At 32.2% G+C, this 14,889-nt stretch overlaps 2 protein-coding genes across 2 annotated transcripts; one reads left to right on the plus strand and one right to left on the minus strand.

Annotated features, from left to right (window-relative positions):
* The first annotated feature begins 3,186 nt into the window (after positions 1-3,186).
* LOC107901009 (thermospermine synthase ACAULIS5) lies at positions 3,187-5,431 on the plus strand. Its single transcript, XM_016826827.2, is given in 11 exon segments — positions 3,187-3,448; positions 3,582-3,648; positions 3,733-3,827; positions 3,940-4,042; positions 4,138-4,226; positions 4,310-4,374; positions 4,377-4,465; positions 4,573-4,648; positions 4,733-4,791; positions 4,898-5,034; positions 5,110-5,431. Coding segments are annotated over 11 exon segments (1,017 nt in total). The 5' UTR covers positions 3,187-3,290; the 3' UTR covers positions 5,189-5,431.
* A 425-nt stretch (positions 5,432-5,856) lies between these two features.
* On the minus strand, positions 5,857-10,020 carry LOC107901008 (mechanosensitive ion channel protein 10). The gene is made up of 7 exons (XM_016826825.2): positions 9,578-10,020; positions 7,962-9,334; positions 7,741-7,861; positions 7,341-7,634; positions 7,054-7,256; positions 6,647-6,959; positions 5,857-6,172 (listed from the first exon to the last, which is right to left on the minus strand). The coding sequence occupies exons 2-6, from the start codon at positions 9,308-9,310 to the stop codon at positions 6,686-6,688; spliced, it is 2,241 nt and encodes a 746-aa protein (XP_016682314.1). The 5' UTR covers positions 9,311-9,334; positions 9,578-10,020; the 3' UTR covers positions 5,857-6,172; positions 6,647-6,685.
* Between the last annotated feature and the right edge of the window lie 4,869 nt (positions 10,021-14,889).

The raw sequence follows: 14,889 nt of genomic DNA on the forward strand, positions 1-14,889 counted from the left end.
GTAGTTAAAAGGTATACAAAAAATTAGATTAGTTTATATTTTATATATCATTATATTAAATTATTTAAGTATAATTTATTATATTTAAGTTTTTAAAATATTGTATGTATGATTAGTTTTACAAATAATTTATATTCATTTACCATTATGTTAAATCATTTAAATACCATATGACTTAACTAATTTTAAATTGACTTTCTACTATCATGTCTAAAAAGAATATTTTAACCTTTAACAACAATTGTTAGTAGTAGTAGAAAAAATTAAAAATTAACTTAACAATATTTTTCAAAAAGAACTTTTCAATGAGAATCGCAATCGCAATAGAAAACTAACCTTTAGTAAGTTGTACTATAAAGATGAATTCAAAACCAAATTCATCCGAAGCAAATTACAAACAAGGGCTTCAAATAATTAGATGGGAACAAATCTAGCGCCCACTAGAGATTGTTGTAAGATATATTATGAATTACGATGTAACTAAGCTTAACATCAAAGACGAAAGAGATTAAATACTTGGGATTCATTTATGGAATTTGTATACCAGGATATAAGTTGCCACACTTGCCCTACATCACAAGTCAAGAATATCCAACAGCATATCATATCAAAAAAGAAAGAAAAGGAAAAAGAATTGGTGCATGTGGATGAAATCAATGGGTGATTGTTTGGGAGTAATAATTGATAATAAAAAGCTACCCACTATAAACATATAAAGAAAAGCTTTGAATGAAGATTTTTCTCTGGGGCATTATGACATATAGGAGAGAGACAAATGGGTCATTTTGAAATCTAACCAAAGAGCAACAATATCTCTGCAGAGAAGCAAGGAGGAGATATGATGGGAAAAAGCCTCATATTTTCTTTTAAGAAATTTAAATAATAATATGTGCAGAAATATGTTGGGTTTGAGTTAGCTACTAACAAAGTACGTTTTAGATAATTTTTAAAATTTGTACAAATATAAAATATATTAATATCCCATAATAATTTGATTCGAATCCAATTTAATCTAATCCATGAACACTTCTAAATACAATATTAAAGTGGGATTTCCACGAAACTTTTTTTTTAAACAAAGTGGAGTCACCCCACGCTTAACAATGCTCTCATCTCCCACAACAGAAACACATTTTTATTGGGGTTGGGGACCCATAAATCCCCCTCTTATTGCAATTACATAGGGTCCCCATTTGTCCCTCATTCTTCTTCTCTGGTAGGCTTTAGTCAGTTGGATATGGCACTCCCACTTAGCCATAATCCCACACTCACAGAAAAAGGTCTAATTCTAGTTTAGCCCCTCTACTATATTGAAATTTAGGCTCTCTTTACTTTTATAATGGGTCAACATATGTTATTCTCTATACTTTAGTAAAATCTGAGATTAGTTCTATACTTAGAAAGGTAAATTTTATTTTATTTTTTACCTTTTTTGTTCAAAAATTCTAGTCAAATAAATGACATCGATAATATTTGGTCATCAGATTTTACTTGTTGTAATGTATGTTTATTGAATTCATAACGGTTTGTGTATGAAGTTAATTTGATTGCGTGGGTGTATTGATAGTAAATTTTGACTAAAAATTTAATAATATTGATTTGTGGTTTCTAAATAGAACAAAAAAGATGATTTAAATTTTTTATTTTTTAAATATATGGACTAAATTTCAAACTTCATTAAAATATAGAGATTGATGCATATTTAACTTTTATAAATTTATTAGTAGACCCAAACTGATAACTACCCTCTAATAGTTGACTTCTAAACCTTTCGAGGGCTTGTAGCTACTCTCTCCCAATAATGTTATTTTAACATTTAAACTTAAATTTACTCTTTGGAAATACAATATGTTTTATCATTCTGTCCAATACTTTTTGATAATAACAATGTAAATGGTATTAACAAAATTCATGAAAAACTACCATTACTTTATTTGGAACAATTAATAAAATTATCAAAATATGTATCTAACAATAACATTGTTAGAGTTGTGTGACCCGAATCCTTGTTAAAATAAAAGATAATGGCAAAATTAGGGGATCTTGTTAAAATAACAGTAACATTACTCGGACTATGTTGCATGAGTAGAATCCGTATAAAACTGCACTTCTTTTATTTGGCACTGATTAGAATAAGGTTTTTCAACCTTTAAATAGATGTAATCGAACTCTTCCTGTATTATTCAATTTTCAACATTAGTGAATTTTTTTCTCCTCTACTCGTGATATTTTCTCGAAAGGATTTCCATGTAAAATCTGTGTGTTTTATTTTTCTTTCTTATCGTTTTGCGATATTTTATATTGTTATTATCGATGTTTAGTTTTAACAAACATCATAAAAAAAATAAAAGAATCAAACTGTATCAAATTAAAGAGATTAAATTGTAAATTTCAACATAAACAAAAGGGACTAAAATCAAAATTAGACCCCAAAAATCCCCTCATGGTTTGAGTATTGTGCTGGTGAATGAGGAAAAGGACAAAAGGTTGGCTAAAAAGGGAAAACATTTAATCCAAAAATACACAAAGTGTCACTACTTTTTAACTCGCTTAGTGGACCCCCTTCCAAAAAGAAAAACCTTTCTTAGTGGACCCCATCATTTCCCTAACCAAAAAATAAAAACACAGTGCCACATGTACTTTTATCCACGTGTCAGTATCGTGGAAGACCACATGTACAATATGGGGCCCACAATAACCCACGCGGACATATATTCCCGGTTTTCATCCTTTTTCATTGTATCCGCCAAACCTATAGGGGGTAGATAATATCATATGCATGCGCATGCTTTTCCTTTCAAAATTCTAGAATGACAGTCAATCTCTGGGAAATTTCACCCAATCTAACTTTAGATGCCAACACATGGCCGTGGAGGCCTCCAAAAAAGGAGAAAAAATAATATCTCTTGGTATTTTCATTATACTGCCAATGCCAGCTTAGAACATCACTAGGAAACAACCTTTGGTGGGTTGTCACCATTGATGAGGTTACCATTTTCATGAACCAATGTAGTACCATGATAATTGGCGTGAGGAACAGAAAATCCGTGGGACTGTCTGTGACAGAATCATTGCCCGTGTTAGCCAAAACCCATAATTATCTACAAGATTATATCTTTCTTTTAAAAAAAATAAAAAATTCTTGGGTTTCTAGTGTGTTAAAAGTGCTATAAAAAGCACGTAGCCCTGGTGTTACCATCCTCACACTTTGCCACCTCTTGCTCAATCTTCTGTTTATCTTATCTTGTTTTGTTTCAAGTTTTTCTCTTTTGTTTTTAGGTTATTCGATAATGGGTGAGGCTGTTGAGATCTTTTATCCAAATGGTTTCTCTAAAATCTGTAATGCAACAACAAAGAACCAACCACCTGTTGATAAGAGTCGCCAGTTTGATTCTTGGTATGAAGAGGAAATTGATGAGGATCTCAAATGGTCCTTCGCTTTGAAAAGGTTTCACCCTAATCTTTCTTCATTATATGCACATTACTCAAAACATGATAAAAGCAAACAACTTTGGGTTTTTCTTTAACTCATAATTCAGTATCTTAAACCAACTCTCATCTCTTTGTATCTCTCTTAACAGTGTACTGTATAAAGGTTCTAGTGAGTATCAAGATATTGCCCTTTTGGACACTAAACGTTTTGGCAAGGTATACCTATAGGCATTCATTGTTTCGTTTCATCCTTTTTTCAAGTTTTCTAATCTCCGATTGTTTGAATAATTGCATATGTAGGTATTGGTGATTGATGGGAAAATGCAAAGTGCCGAAGTTGATGAATTTATTTACCATGAATGCTTAATTCATCCAGCTCTTTTGTTCCACTCGAAGTGAGTCCTTTTTATTATTATTATTTTTGGTGGCTAGTCAATGTCTCTATGAGTACTCCATTTCCATTTATCTGTAAAGTAGTAACATATATTGTTCTTACCAATTTTGCAGCCCCAAAACTGTGTTTATAATGGGGGGAGGGGAAGGGTCTGCAGCAAGGGAAGCACTCAGGCATAAATTTATTGATGAAGTTGTAATGTGTGATATTGATGAGGTGAAATTCTTGGTCTCCTTTTTTTTAATATATATTTCCATTTACTTTTTCTTTTTAGTGTTTGGAGGGCACCACTGATAATTTAACAACTGCAGGAAGTGGTCAATTTCTGCCGCAGATACCTGACTGTGAACCGTGATGCATTTTGCAACAAAAAGCTTAACCTTGTTATCAATGATGCCAAGTAAGTATACTGAGCTTATTTGATGTCCATTTGCTTCAAAGGAATTTGAGCTAATTACTATATACTTGTGTATGAATATTAAGGGCTGAACTGGAGAAGAGGACTGAGAAATTTGATATCATAGTTGGAGATTTAGCAGATCCTGTTGAAGGGGGCCTTGCTATCAACTTTATACAAAATCATTTTATGAGAAAATTCTTAAGCCCAAACTCAATGAAAATGGCATTTTTGTCACTCAGGTTGGTATCCCCCCCCCCCCGCCCCTTTTTCTTCTTGTGTAGGATATATATACATGTAAGTCATAAACATAAGAATAAAAAACTAGAGATAAATTTCTATTCTATAGGCTGGCCCAGCTGGAATATTCACTCACAAGGAGGTCTTTTCCTCTATATACCACACAATCAGGCAGGTTTTCAAGTGTAAGTTCCTCAACCAACTCTTAAGATTCTATACAATAGATTGAATAATAAAAAATAAATCATGGTTTTTTTTTTCTTATGTAGATGTGTTGGCATACACAGCTCATGTGCCATCCTTTGCTGATACATGGGGATGGGTTATGGTATGAGAATTAATGTTCAAATTTGTGAAGTTGAATGGAGTAGAAGTCTTATATATATATATATCCCTTTTTCGCTTTGTTTTAACTTTGTTTTGCATTAACATAGGCCTCGGATCAACCATTCTCCATTGGTGCTGAAGAAATTGACAAGAGGATTGCTGAAAGAGTAGATGGTGAATTACTCTACTTGAATGGCTCTTCATTCCTTTCCTCTGCAACCATGAACAAGACTGTTTATCTATCGTAAGTTCCACTGTTTGTTAGATTGTAATTTGTTGCCATTTTTAAAGCAAATTGAGATGGTTTGGTTGTTTTCAGGCTGTTGAACGAAACCCATGTCTACACTGAGGAAAATGCGAGATTTATACCAGGACATGGATTGGGTAACCACCTTTGAGGTTTGCAGGCCTTAATCTTGGGGAGAAGTTTGTTGTAAATAAAAGAAAAAAAGGGAAAGGTTGCAATTAAAAGATAGCATCAAAAAGACTTTTGCTTCAAACGAAATCAGTCATCAATTGTTGAAAGAAGTTGGTTTTTAATTTTTAAGACAATTTATGTGTTGGCTTTTGGGTTGTTTCACAGATTTGGATTACAATCGCATGAGAGCTTTTTATCTATATAATTTAAACAAGTTCCTCTACTCAAGCACTTACTTTCCCATCCCTTATTATCATTATTTTTCATGTTGCAATGCAGAGCTCATTGATTTTGTGAATCAAACATGTGCTACCAAATCTAAGAACAATGATTTATATAAAACATCAACGATTATACCAACTTTCTTTGTCCCCCTTATGCTGATGTGTACCAAAACCGTCTGGCAAAAAGGTTGCATTGGTAAAGAAAAAGAAATACCCAAAGGCAACTTCATATGATAACTGCAAAAAGGCTTTAAAATATACGTTAGAAAATTTATGATGACCTGAGGTGACCCCTTTATCCTGCAGCAAAATCCGGGTTTAATGGATAAGGTTTATATCCCACTTAGCCACTACGCACTGGATTTTGCTACACCAAATCCTCGCCTTAATAAACTCGCTCAATTCTTAATAATGAAAACCAAACTTGATCCACAACTTAACTCCACAAGTCCATTGATATAATACAAGCTTACATACCAAATTTGACTCTCTCTCTCTCTCTATATATAGACTTATAATGAAAACAAAACTTGAGAGCATTGGTCTTAACTCCACAGGTTCATAGATATAATACAAGCTTACATATCAAATCTAACACAACCATATGTATATGTATATAGGCTGGAACTTGTCTTCTGCAATAATCATTTTCCCCTAATCCATGTTAGATTACAACTACAGGGCCCCATTGCCACTCTTAGCCAAGCTGCAATGATAGTAGTATCTGCTTGTTTCAGCCCCTAGTTGAAATAAAATCAAAGTGAGAATTGAGTATAATCATTTTCAAAGAGAGAAATAAAATAATTGCTTCATATTTGGTACGGGCATGCCAGGATGCTGTTTTCGGTAAACCATGGCCAAGAAGTTTCGATTCGGAATCAATAAGATGTGGTTACAACTACCTGCAATTTATGTTTCTCCCCTTTCTCAAACAACTCAAGTGAGTGACCATTTAGTTCTGAAGTGGGGATTCTTATGAACAAGCTTCAACTGATTAAATCATCAAAATGTATTATTTGGAGTAAGTAACAGGAGTCCAGAACAATCTAGAATTATTTATACAACTAATGCAAACTGACAAAGAGCATGCATATAAAGATAAGCTGAATACTAATGGTATGTAATGAATGCTGAGGCCTGAAAAGAGGGATTTGGTAACATTGAGAGTTGCATGAGTTCACCTTGTTGAAGAAGGATAGAAAGGGCATGCATACCTTGGATATAGAACATTGTTGAGCAACAAGCGGTAAGGATCAGGTGGCCGCATAAGTCGCATCAGGCCTGTCTTGATTGACTTGGTTGAGATTCACATGCTGGGGAAGGAGATTGTATCTTATGCCCAACTCCTCGAAAATTCTCTTCAATTCAAGGATCAAATCAGTTTTACGCTTGTTCTTCTCTCTGAAGTCCTGGAAGTTCATTGTATGATTGCAATAGAGAGCCATCTTTAACTTATTGACATTCTCAATCTCCTTCACCACCACAAGGTGGCTAGGATGCCATATGGTACTATTGGCCTCCAAATGCCTGGTTGGACATAACATCACAAATTAGTTCCATAAACATGATTTTATATGAATTAAAGGAAGAATAAAGCTACCGTCAAAAAGTGTCAACTTACTTCCTTATTTCTTCTTTCAGCTTGCCTATTGTTTTTGCTGGTGTCATAAAATCAATAGAGAACTCTATACCATCACCCATATCGGGGCTTCTGTAATAGTTGCTGATAGGCTTTGTAGACAAAACAGAGTTCGGGTAGTACACCTTTTCATTATCAAGCTTCAGGAAGACAGTCGTTAAAATGTTCATCTCCTCAACTAACAACTGTCGGTTACCAAGTGATAAAGCATAGTTAGTAATTTTTTTTTCCAGAAATGCATATAGAAGCATGCCTTTTTTAATAGTTACCTGAACACCATCAACCACACAACGATCACCTACATCAAATGGATGCATCACGAATACAAATATGATGGCTTCAAATATAGTCTTGCAGGTGTTTCCAAACATAAAAGCAGCAACTACAAGCTGTGATGAAAGGAGCAAAAGCACCTTTGTGGTTGCAATTTCCATCAAAAGAAGCCATATGATGACAGTAACAACAACAAGGACTACTGTTACAAGTTTATTCAATTGCTTAACAGCTGTTTTGGTGTCACTCAAAGCATGTGCTAGTGTTTTCTGATCCTTGTAAACCTTTATCTGTGTGAAATAACAAAAAAAAAAAAAACACACACAAGCATGTTAAACAAGTATCACTATCATTAGTGAAAGGTTTATTGGAGTCTCATATAGTGCTCTTACTTACCACCCAGTTTGTGAAACTTTTTCGGTCAATTTTTCCGGTGTTTGATCCTTCAAACAATGGAAACACAAGATCCACCTCCTCTTTGATCATGAACCTTAAAAGGTCAACCTCATCTATGTAACTGATCATAAAGAGCATTTAGTTAGTAAGGCAAAATAAAAAATAGTTGGCAGGAAAAACAAAATCAATTGAGAAGCATCAAGAGAAGCTGATTTTCAAACTTGTGGTTGTGGTTGCTTTCGTGTCGAGCAACGTTCGAGAAAATTTGATGCGCGGCGTATTGTGCCTCCTCCTCGTTAGTGATTTCTTTATCAGCTTGTTCAGCACCTTCATCATAAGTACTTTCATCTAAGGTGTTGGAGATTGTGGAGAGCCCTGAATTGGTGATAGCATCAACCAACACCTTCATGTGCCAAGATGAAACTTTTTCTCGCTTCAATTTATGGACCTTTCCCATGTCGATCAACTTTTTCGTCTTACCCCCTTTACCCTTTTTGGCATTGCTAACAGTCAAATGAAGTGGTGATTTTTCATCAGTCTCCATTAATGGACGTCCCGAAAGGGTCCGAAGTATGTAGTGGTGGAAGACTGATTCTTGTATTCTGTCAAAGAATTTATTCATATGGAAATTGGAAGCCAATATCTTTAACAACAAAGTCTTCAACAACCACAAAAAAGCTCCAATGAGAATGCTTACAAGAGTCCAGGTAACGTAATCGAGAATTTTCGTGGCAGTCTTCGATCTCTCGACATCAAGAAACAAAAGAACCCAAGTAACAAGAACTAAACTCAGCCATATAAACACTTGAACACTCTTCTTCAAACCATGAACGAAATACAGGACTTTCTTCCGTAGTAGAAAGTTGATCTCAATCAAGAAAACAACAAGATGCATAAACCAACGAGTAACCAACATACCACAGAATATAACCATCACAAGCACACACCATTTCCAAGTTTTCAAACCCCAAAAATGGGTGCTCTGCAGCTCATCTGAAGTTAAGCTAGCTATTAAGCATCCCAAGAGTAACAAAAATATGAGCCACTCAATCACAACCTTAGGTTTCACTCTTTTAAGCTGCTCATTATGCAGTTTGACTTTCTTAATTATCTCCTCATATTCACTTTCTCCACTGGGGCCTGTAGAGGCCATTGTTGACGTTTTCGACACCGCGGAATCAGTCCTAACACTTCTCCCCAACTTGTTATTAGGGGAAACCTTACTAAAGGAGTGTCTATAAGGTGAATTTCCACCAACTTGTTCTTCATTAGCTAAACCATTCTCTTCCATTTGATCAGTTTCAAAAATATAAGATTGTTCCCCAAATCTTGACTTGGGTTTAGTAAATGACCTTCTTCTAGTAAAAGGGGTCTCATTAACTGCACTTGGGACTTTTGGTGGCTTATTTGCAGTTGGACCAAATGCTTTGGTGGCTGAAACTTGAACATTTTGCTTAGGGTCCAATGCCTCTGATTCCTTTGCAGGAGACCCTTTTAGCCCTTTGGGATTTTCTTCACTGGGAACATTGATCACCACTTCTTCTCTTGCACTACGTTTCTTCTCTGCCATGCCTCTTAAGCTTCAATCAAAACCCTGGTAACAAGTAAATCAAAAGATTGACGATTAATTAACTCCAAAAGTTAAAAATGGGTTCCATAGAAAACATAGGATCATAGTTTTATTTAAGAAGGGAAAAAAAGGGGAAACTTCACGTTTAAAAAAAGCAACCTTTCTTTTATTAGATATTAAAGTAGCTTTGAAACTCTCATTAAATGGCACCCTTACAGAAAACCAACAATCATCAACAATTTTAACTCAAAAAAGTATTACCCTTACCTGTGTAGTTCAAAGTTAGCAAGGAGAAAGCATGGAAGGTATATAGTAAAGCAAGAGAAACAAACAGAAGGGAAAAAGGACAGAAAGATGTTTAGTTCAGACAACCATAGACAAGCACTGAAACATGTTGCTCTCACATTACAAGCCAACAAAACATTCTAAGAAGTATAGCCAAAATGGAGAATGCTGGAGAGTTCAAAATGGGAAATGGAGAATTAGATTGTGGAGTGCGAGTCAAGAAGGAAAGGAACTAAAATTGAAAAAAACTGGGCATGGCAAAGCATGTGGTTATAGGTGAAGCCCTGAAGGAGAGGTTATTTCTATAGGATGCTCTTACGGGACTGGAGAAGAATAGCTAGCTGATTGGAAAGTGAGAAGTCGTATTTTATTCATGGACGAGAAAAGGCATGGCTTAATTTAATTCTTTTTCTCAGTTTTACTATTATGTTCAAGGTATATAGTTATTATAAATATATAAAATTTCAACCATCTTTCGGTATTTCTTTCTTTAATGCATACGATGCATACGATTATTCCATTCCTAACTTTGACATTTTTATATAAATATGAAACAGAAATATAAATGTATAAATGTTTTAAATATTATTTTTAAACAAAAATATTTACTAGTAATAAATAGAATAGTTAAAAAATATTTCACAGCGAGTGTAGCATAAAATATTCCAGATATATAAATAAGTATAGGGAAAAAATATTTTTTAATAAATAATTTCAAATAACTTAATATCTTATCATTTAATTTAAATATATATGATCAATATTATTAAATATAACCTTTTATTAATATTGAAGTTTTTTAGGAGTATAAATATAGAAAATTTTCTTTTGGGACGTAAATATAGAAGATTGATTCATATATATCTTTATAGTTGTTTATTAATATTTAAAAATATTTAATACATCAATTTTTTTTATTTAATTTTAAAAAGTATTACTTTAATTAATAATATTGAAGATTAGTTTATATTTTTCATAATTATACTATAACTAATTTTTTTAATATTCAAAACTATATAAATATAAGAAAATTATATGAAAGTAACATATAAACAATAAATCTTTGCATAACTTCTATTACTATTAATATGTATGAACTCCCCATAACTCCTCCTCAACCCATAAATAGGAGGATAATGCCCTTCAACGCACTCGAATCCACATCGTACTGTATTGACAACAATACCCATGCCAATCGAGTTAAGACTCAATATTTATTTAATATTTGAAACATGTTTGACAATTATATTAAATTTTATTAATATAAAATTCTCAAAGGATGTATTGGATAAGATAAGTAGATAAATATTTATTTATCACTTAATGTTTTAATAGTTAAATTGATTTTACTTTTTTTAAATATATATTTGAAATATTATTTATTTAAAAAATATTAAAATCATTATATATAATTTTTATTCAGTATCATCCAAAACATATAAAATATTATTAATTAAAATTATAAAATAAATAATTTTCAAAAATTAATATTTATTTTTATCGGACGATGTATTTATATTCAATAATTATTTTAAACTAATTTAATAAAGAAATTTCTGATATAATTTTTATACTAAAAATTCATCATTCATAAAATAATAATTAAAACTTTGATCGATAACCCACCGAAAATATAAATCAACTATTACGCCAAAAAAATTCAAGCAAAAATTAATATTTTTAGTGATTTAATTTTATTTAATCTTGATAGTCCATAATAAATAATAATAATAATAATTGAATTTACATTGGAAATTTTAAAATTTACATCTATAATTATATTTTATATTTAATTTTAAAACATATCAAATAAAATTTATAACTTAAATTCACAACTTAATTTTATAATAATTTATTTTTATTTTTACCGAAATGTAGTTTTTCAAAAGTTATTAATTAGTAAAAGTGACAAACGACAGGTAAATCATAGAGCCGTCATGCAGATATGGAGCTTAGCAACAAAACGACAATTAACAATTAATTAGCAGTAGTTGTTCACTATTGCTTAGCAACAAAACGACAATTACAAAAAGGTTATAACATATAACCAGCATAGAAATTTTGCAATTTTTGACATGACCCCTCACAAAATTATTTATTATACTTTGGCCTACATATATACGAGTAACATCAACCTTTTCTTTTCCTTTTTCATAAAAAAGAACTTTACAATCATGCATTTTAAGCCTGTTAGTATTATTTACTAGATAAAATTTTAGTTTCAACTTAGTTTACATTTGACAATTTAATTTACTTGATATATTTGGTTTGACGTCTTTTTATCGAAACAATTGAACTCTTTAAAAGCACATCATTGAGAAATTTTAGCAGCACTTTACTGAAGCCAAAATGCAAAGAAAATCAATGATATTCTAAAAACGTTCAATATAATTGTGTTTCCTTATTTGAAGAAATTTTATTTGTAAAGGAGATTATATAGAAAAGATCTTTGTTATTTCATTCCATATTGAAGACTTTATCAAGTTGAATTAAATAAGTTAGGGATTCATATTGATTGTACTTTTGCAAGCCATTATACAATTATTCAAGAGAAGGCTTCAATTGTTTATATATGAGATTGAGAGAACACTTATTTGTTCTAGTGAGGAACTTATTGTTGGACTTAAATTGTGCCTTGTACAAGTTGATTTATAATGGATTACTCTTTGGGCAAGAACTTTAGATGTAAGAAGTTTTCAAATTGCGTAACCAAACTTAAATTGCAACTGAATGTGCATTTGGAAGGCAAAATCAATGATTTCACATTTGGTACCAAATTGTTGTTGATTTGATATTGAGATGAAAGGAACATCAATCTCAAGACCCTTTATGTTGGATGACATGAACTATGCCTACTGGAAGGCAATGATGGGAGCACTCATCAAGCCTATGACAAGAACGCTTGTTGTTCGATCTTAAATGATCAATAACCTCTAACAATTGATGTTGATGGTATGGAGATTCCTAAACCTAAAGTAATTTGGACTAGTGATGAAGACAAACTAGCCAATACAACATCTAATGCCCTTAATGCAATTTTCAATGGTGTAGATCCCTAAGAGTTCAATCGCATCTCTAAATGCACCACTACTAAAGAACCTTGGATCATTCTCATAACCACACATGAATGAAACAATATTGTGAAGCAATCTAAACTTCAAATGCTAACAACAAAGTTTGAGACTTTGAGGATGCAAGACAATGAAACCTTGTTTAAATTTTATGTAAACTTGTGTGACATCACAAATCATACATTTGATCTTTGTGAAGGGTACTCTAATGCTAAGCTGGTTAGAAAGGTGCTAAGATCTTTGCATGAAAAATTTGCAATCAAGGTGATTGTTATCGAAGACGCAAATGACATTGATAATATGAGAATTGGTGAATTCGTTAGTTCATTACAAACTAATCATCGCCCCGATGTGTGTGCATCAAGGCTTAAGAATGTGCAATTAAATGTGGAAGTAAAAATACAGTATCTGCAAGCGAACATGTCAAATTGTAATATAGAATTGTGTTACAACGGAACAGCAGTAAATATTCTGAGGATCGTACCCAAAGATCTCTATATTGGAAAAAATTACTATTAAATCAGTTACCCAAAAATAATTACTAATCTAATCGAGTTATGAATTAGTAAGGCAAATCCAAATTAAGAAAATAACAAAACTAATTATATTAATCTAAAAATAAAACTAACTCTAGCTGTAGTTATTGGATTTTCCTACTATTAGTTTCGACAATACGAAATATTTAGCCTAAAATCAATTGAAACCCTAATTATTAACTAAGTCAATAATTACTCTTAATTTAAGTATTTACCATTCTTAGGTAGGAATACCCTTTCGGTCTCATCTTCACTAAGGGTTACCACCTAAGAAACCCTTCCGGCCTTATCTAGGCAAGCGATTACCCTTTTGGTCTCACTACTTGGTACAAGTCTACTCAACAGGATACCTTTTTGGTCTTACCTGTCTAAATATTCTACTAAAGTCATTGACCGCCTCCAATCGTGCGAATATTTAAAGTTCAAATCGTGCAAATAAACAAATACAAATTAAGTGTGGTATCTGCAAGTGAACAGGTCAAATTGTAGTATATATTAGTGTATAACGAAACACCGGGAAGTATTCCAAGGATCGTACTCAAGGGAATTTGAATTAAATCAAAAATATTGTTATCTACAGCAACAGGTCTAAACAATACTTATTAAAAATCATATTATGACAATCAATATTAAAATTTAAGATGGAAAATAATTATAAAACAAAATTACGCAAATAATGTTAACAAATGAAAGTCACTCAATTAACAGACAGAAGATTAACTCGCTTCTGTGGTTGTGATCAACTTCAGATTTAAGATTCTTATGAGAAGATTAATTATTACCTAGACAATATTACCTCTCAGCCTCTACTACCTAACTAATCAACCTGTACACACTTACCTCTCGGCCTCACTTTCCTGATTCGGATAAATACACGATTTACTTGGTATCCTCGTCTCTCGATCCGTTTACCTATATTACTTCCTAGGGTCGTCAAGCCTAGTCTTTAAGAACACATGTATTTACACCAATTAATCATATTAGAAATCCTAACTCTACTATTAATCGCTCCCACATCCACTCGTTAATCTCCCTAAGGATCTAGCCATTCATCATCCCAAAAACCATATTTTCTACAATTATATTAATAATGTAAAAACACAAAACAATATAAAAGAGAAAATATAGAAATTGTCTGTATGACATCTTGGAGTGCTCAGAATAGTAAAATCTTTTGACAATGCTCGAGATTTTGGCGTTTGCAAACAAATAGTAAAAGAAAAAATCTAAAATATTAAGATTGCAAAGACTTGGATTCAAATCAAATCCAAGCTAAAGAACAAGAAATAAAAGTGTTTAGAAAAACAATGTAAAACCTAAACTAACCTAGATCTACTAAAATAAACCCTAAAACTAATGTGGCAAAAAGCTCCCAAAACTTTCCACAACCTAACTATTTATAGGAGAGTTTAGCAGCCCTAATTAGGGTAAACACTAGCCTTAATTACATGTCACATCCCAAAAACTGGGTTAGTAAAAATTGGGTTATTTAACTGAGAGTGGTCACAGTCGAATTTTTTTAATGATCAAGTAATGGTGAAGATGTCTTTTATGATCTGTGTTCAAACCTCTTCTCTCACATTATTTTCTATGTGGTACAATTTTACTTCAAACCTTAGCAAAGGTCACACCATGTTTTTAAAAAAATAAATGTTATAGTTTGTGAACAAGGAATTAAATGGCCTAG

The sequence above is a fragment of the Gossypium hirsutum genome, chromosome D06, assembly GCF_007990345.1.
Source record: "Gossypium hirsutum isolate 1008001.06 chromosome D06, Gossypium_hirsutum_v2.1, whole genome shotgun sequence".
Taxonomy (NCBI): domain Eukaryota; kingdom Viridiplantae; phylum Streptophyta; class Magnoliopsida; order Malvales; family Malvaceae; genus Gossypium; species Gossypium hirsutum.

Bases quoted from the DNA above. Each gene is read 5' to 3' on its own strand.
- LOC107901008 (XM_016826825.2), bottom strand. From the start codon at position 9,310: ATGGCAGAGAAGAAACGTAGTGCAAGAGAAGAAGTGGTGATCAATGTT. The intron at 7,862-7,961 runs GTTTGAAAATCA...CTTTATGATCAG, and splicing joins GAAAGCAACCACAACCACAA to TTACATAGATGAGGTTGACC. The intron at 7,257-7,340 runs GTAACTATTAAA...GGTAACCGACAG, and splicing joins GTGTGGTTGATGGTGTTCAG to TTGTTAGTTGAGGAGATGAA.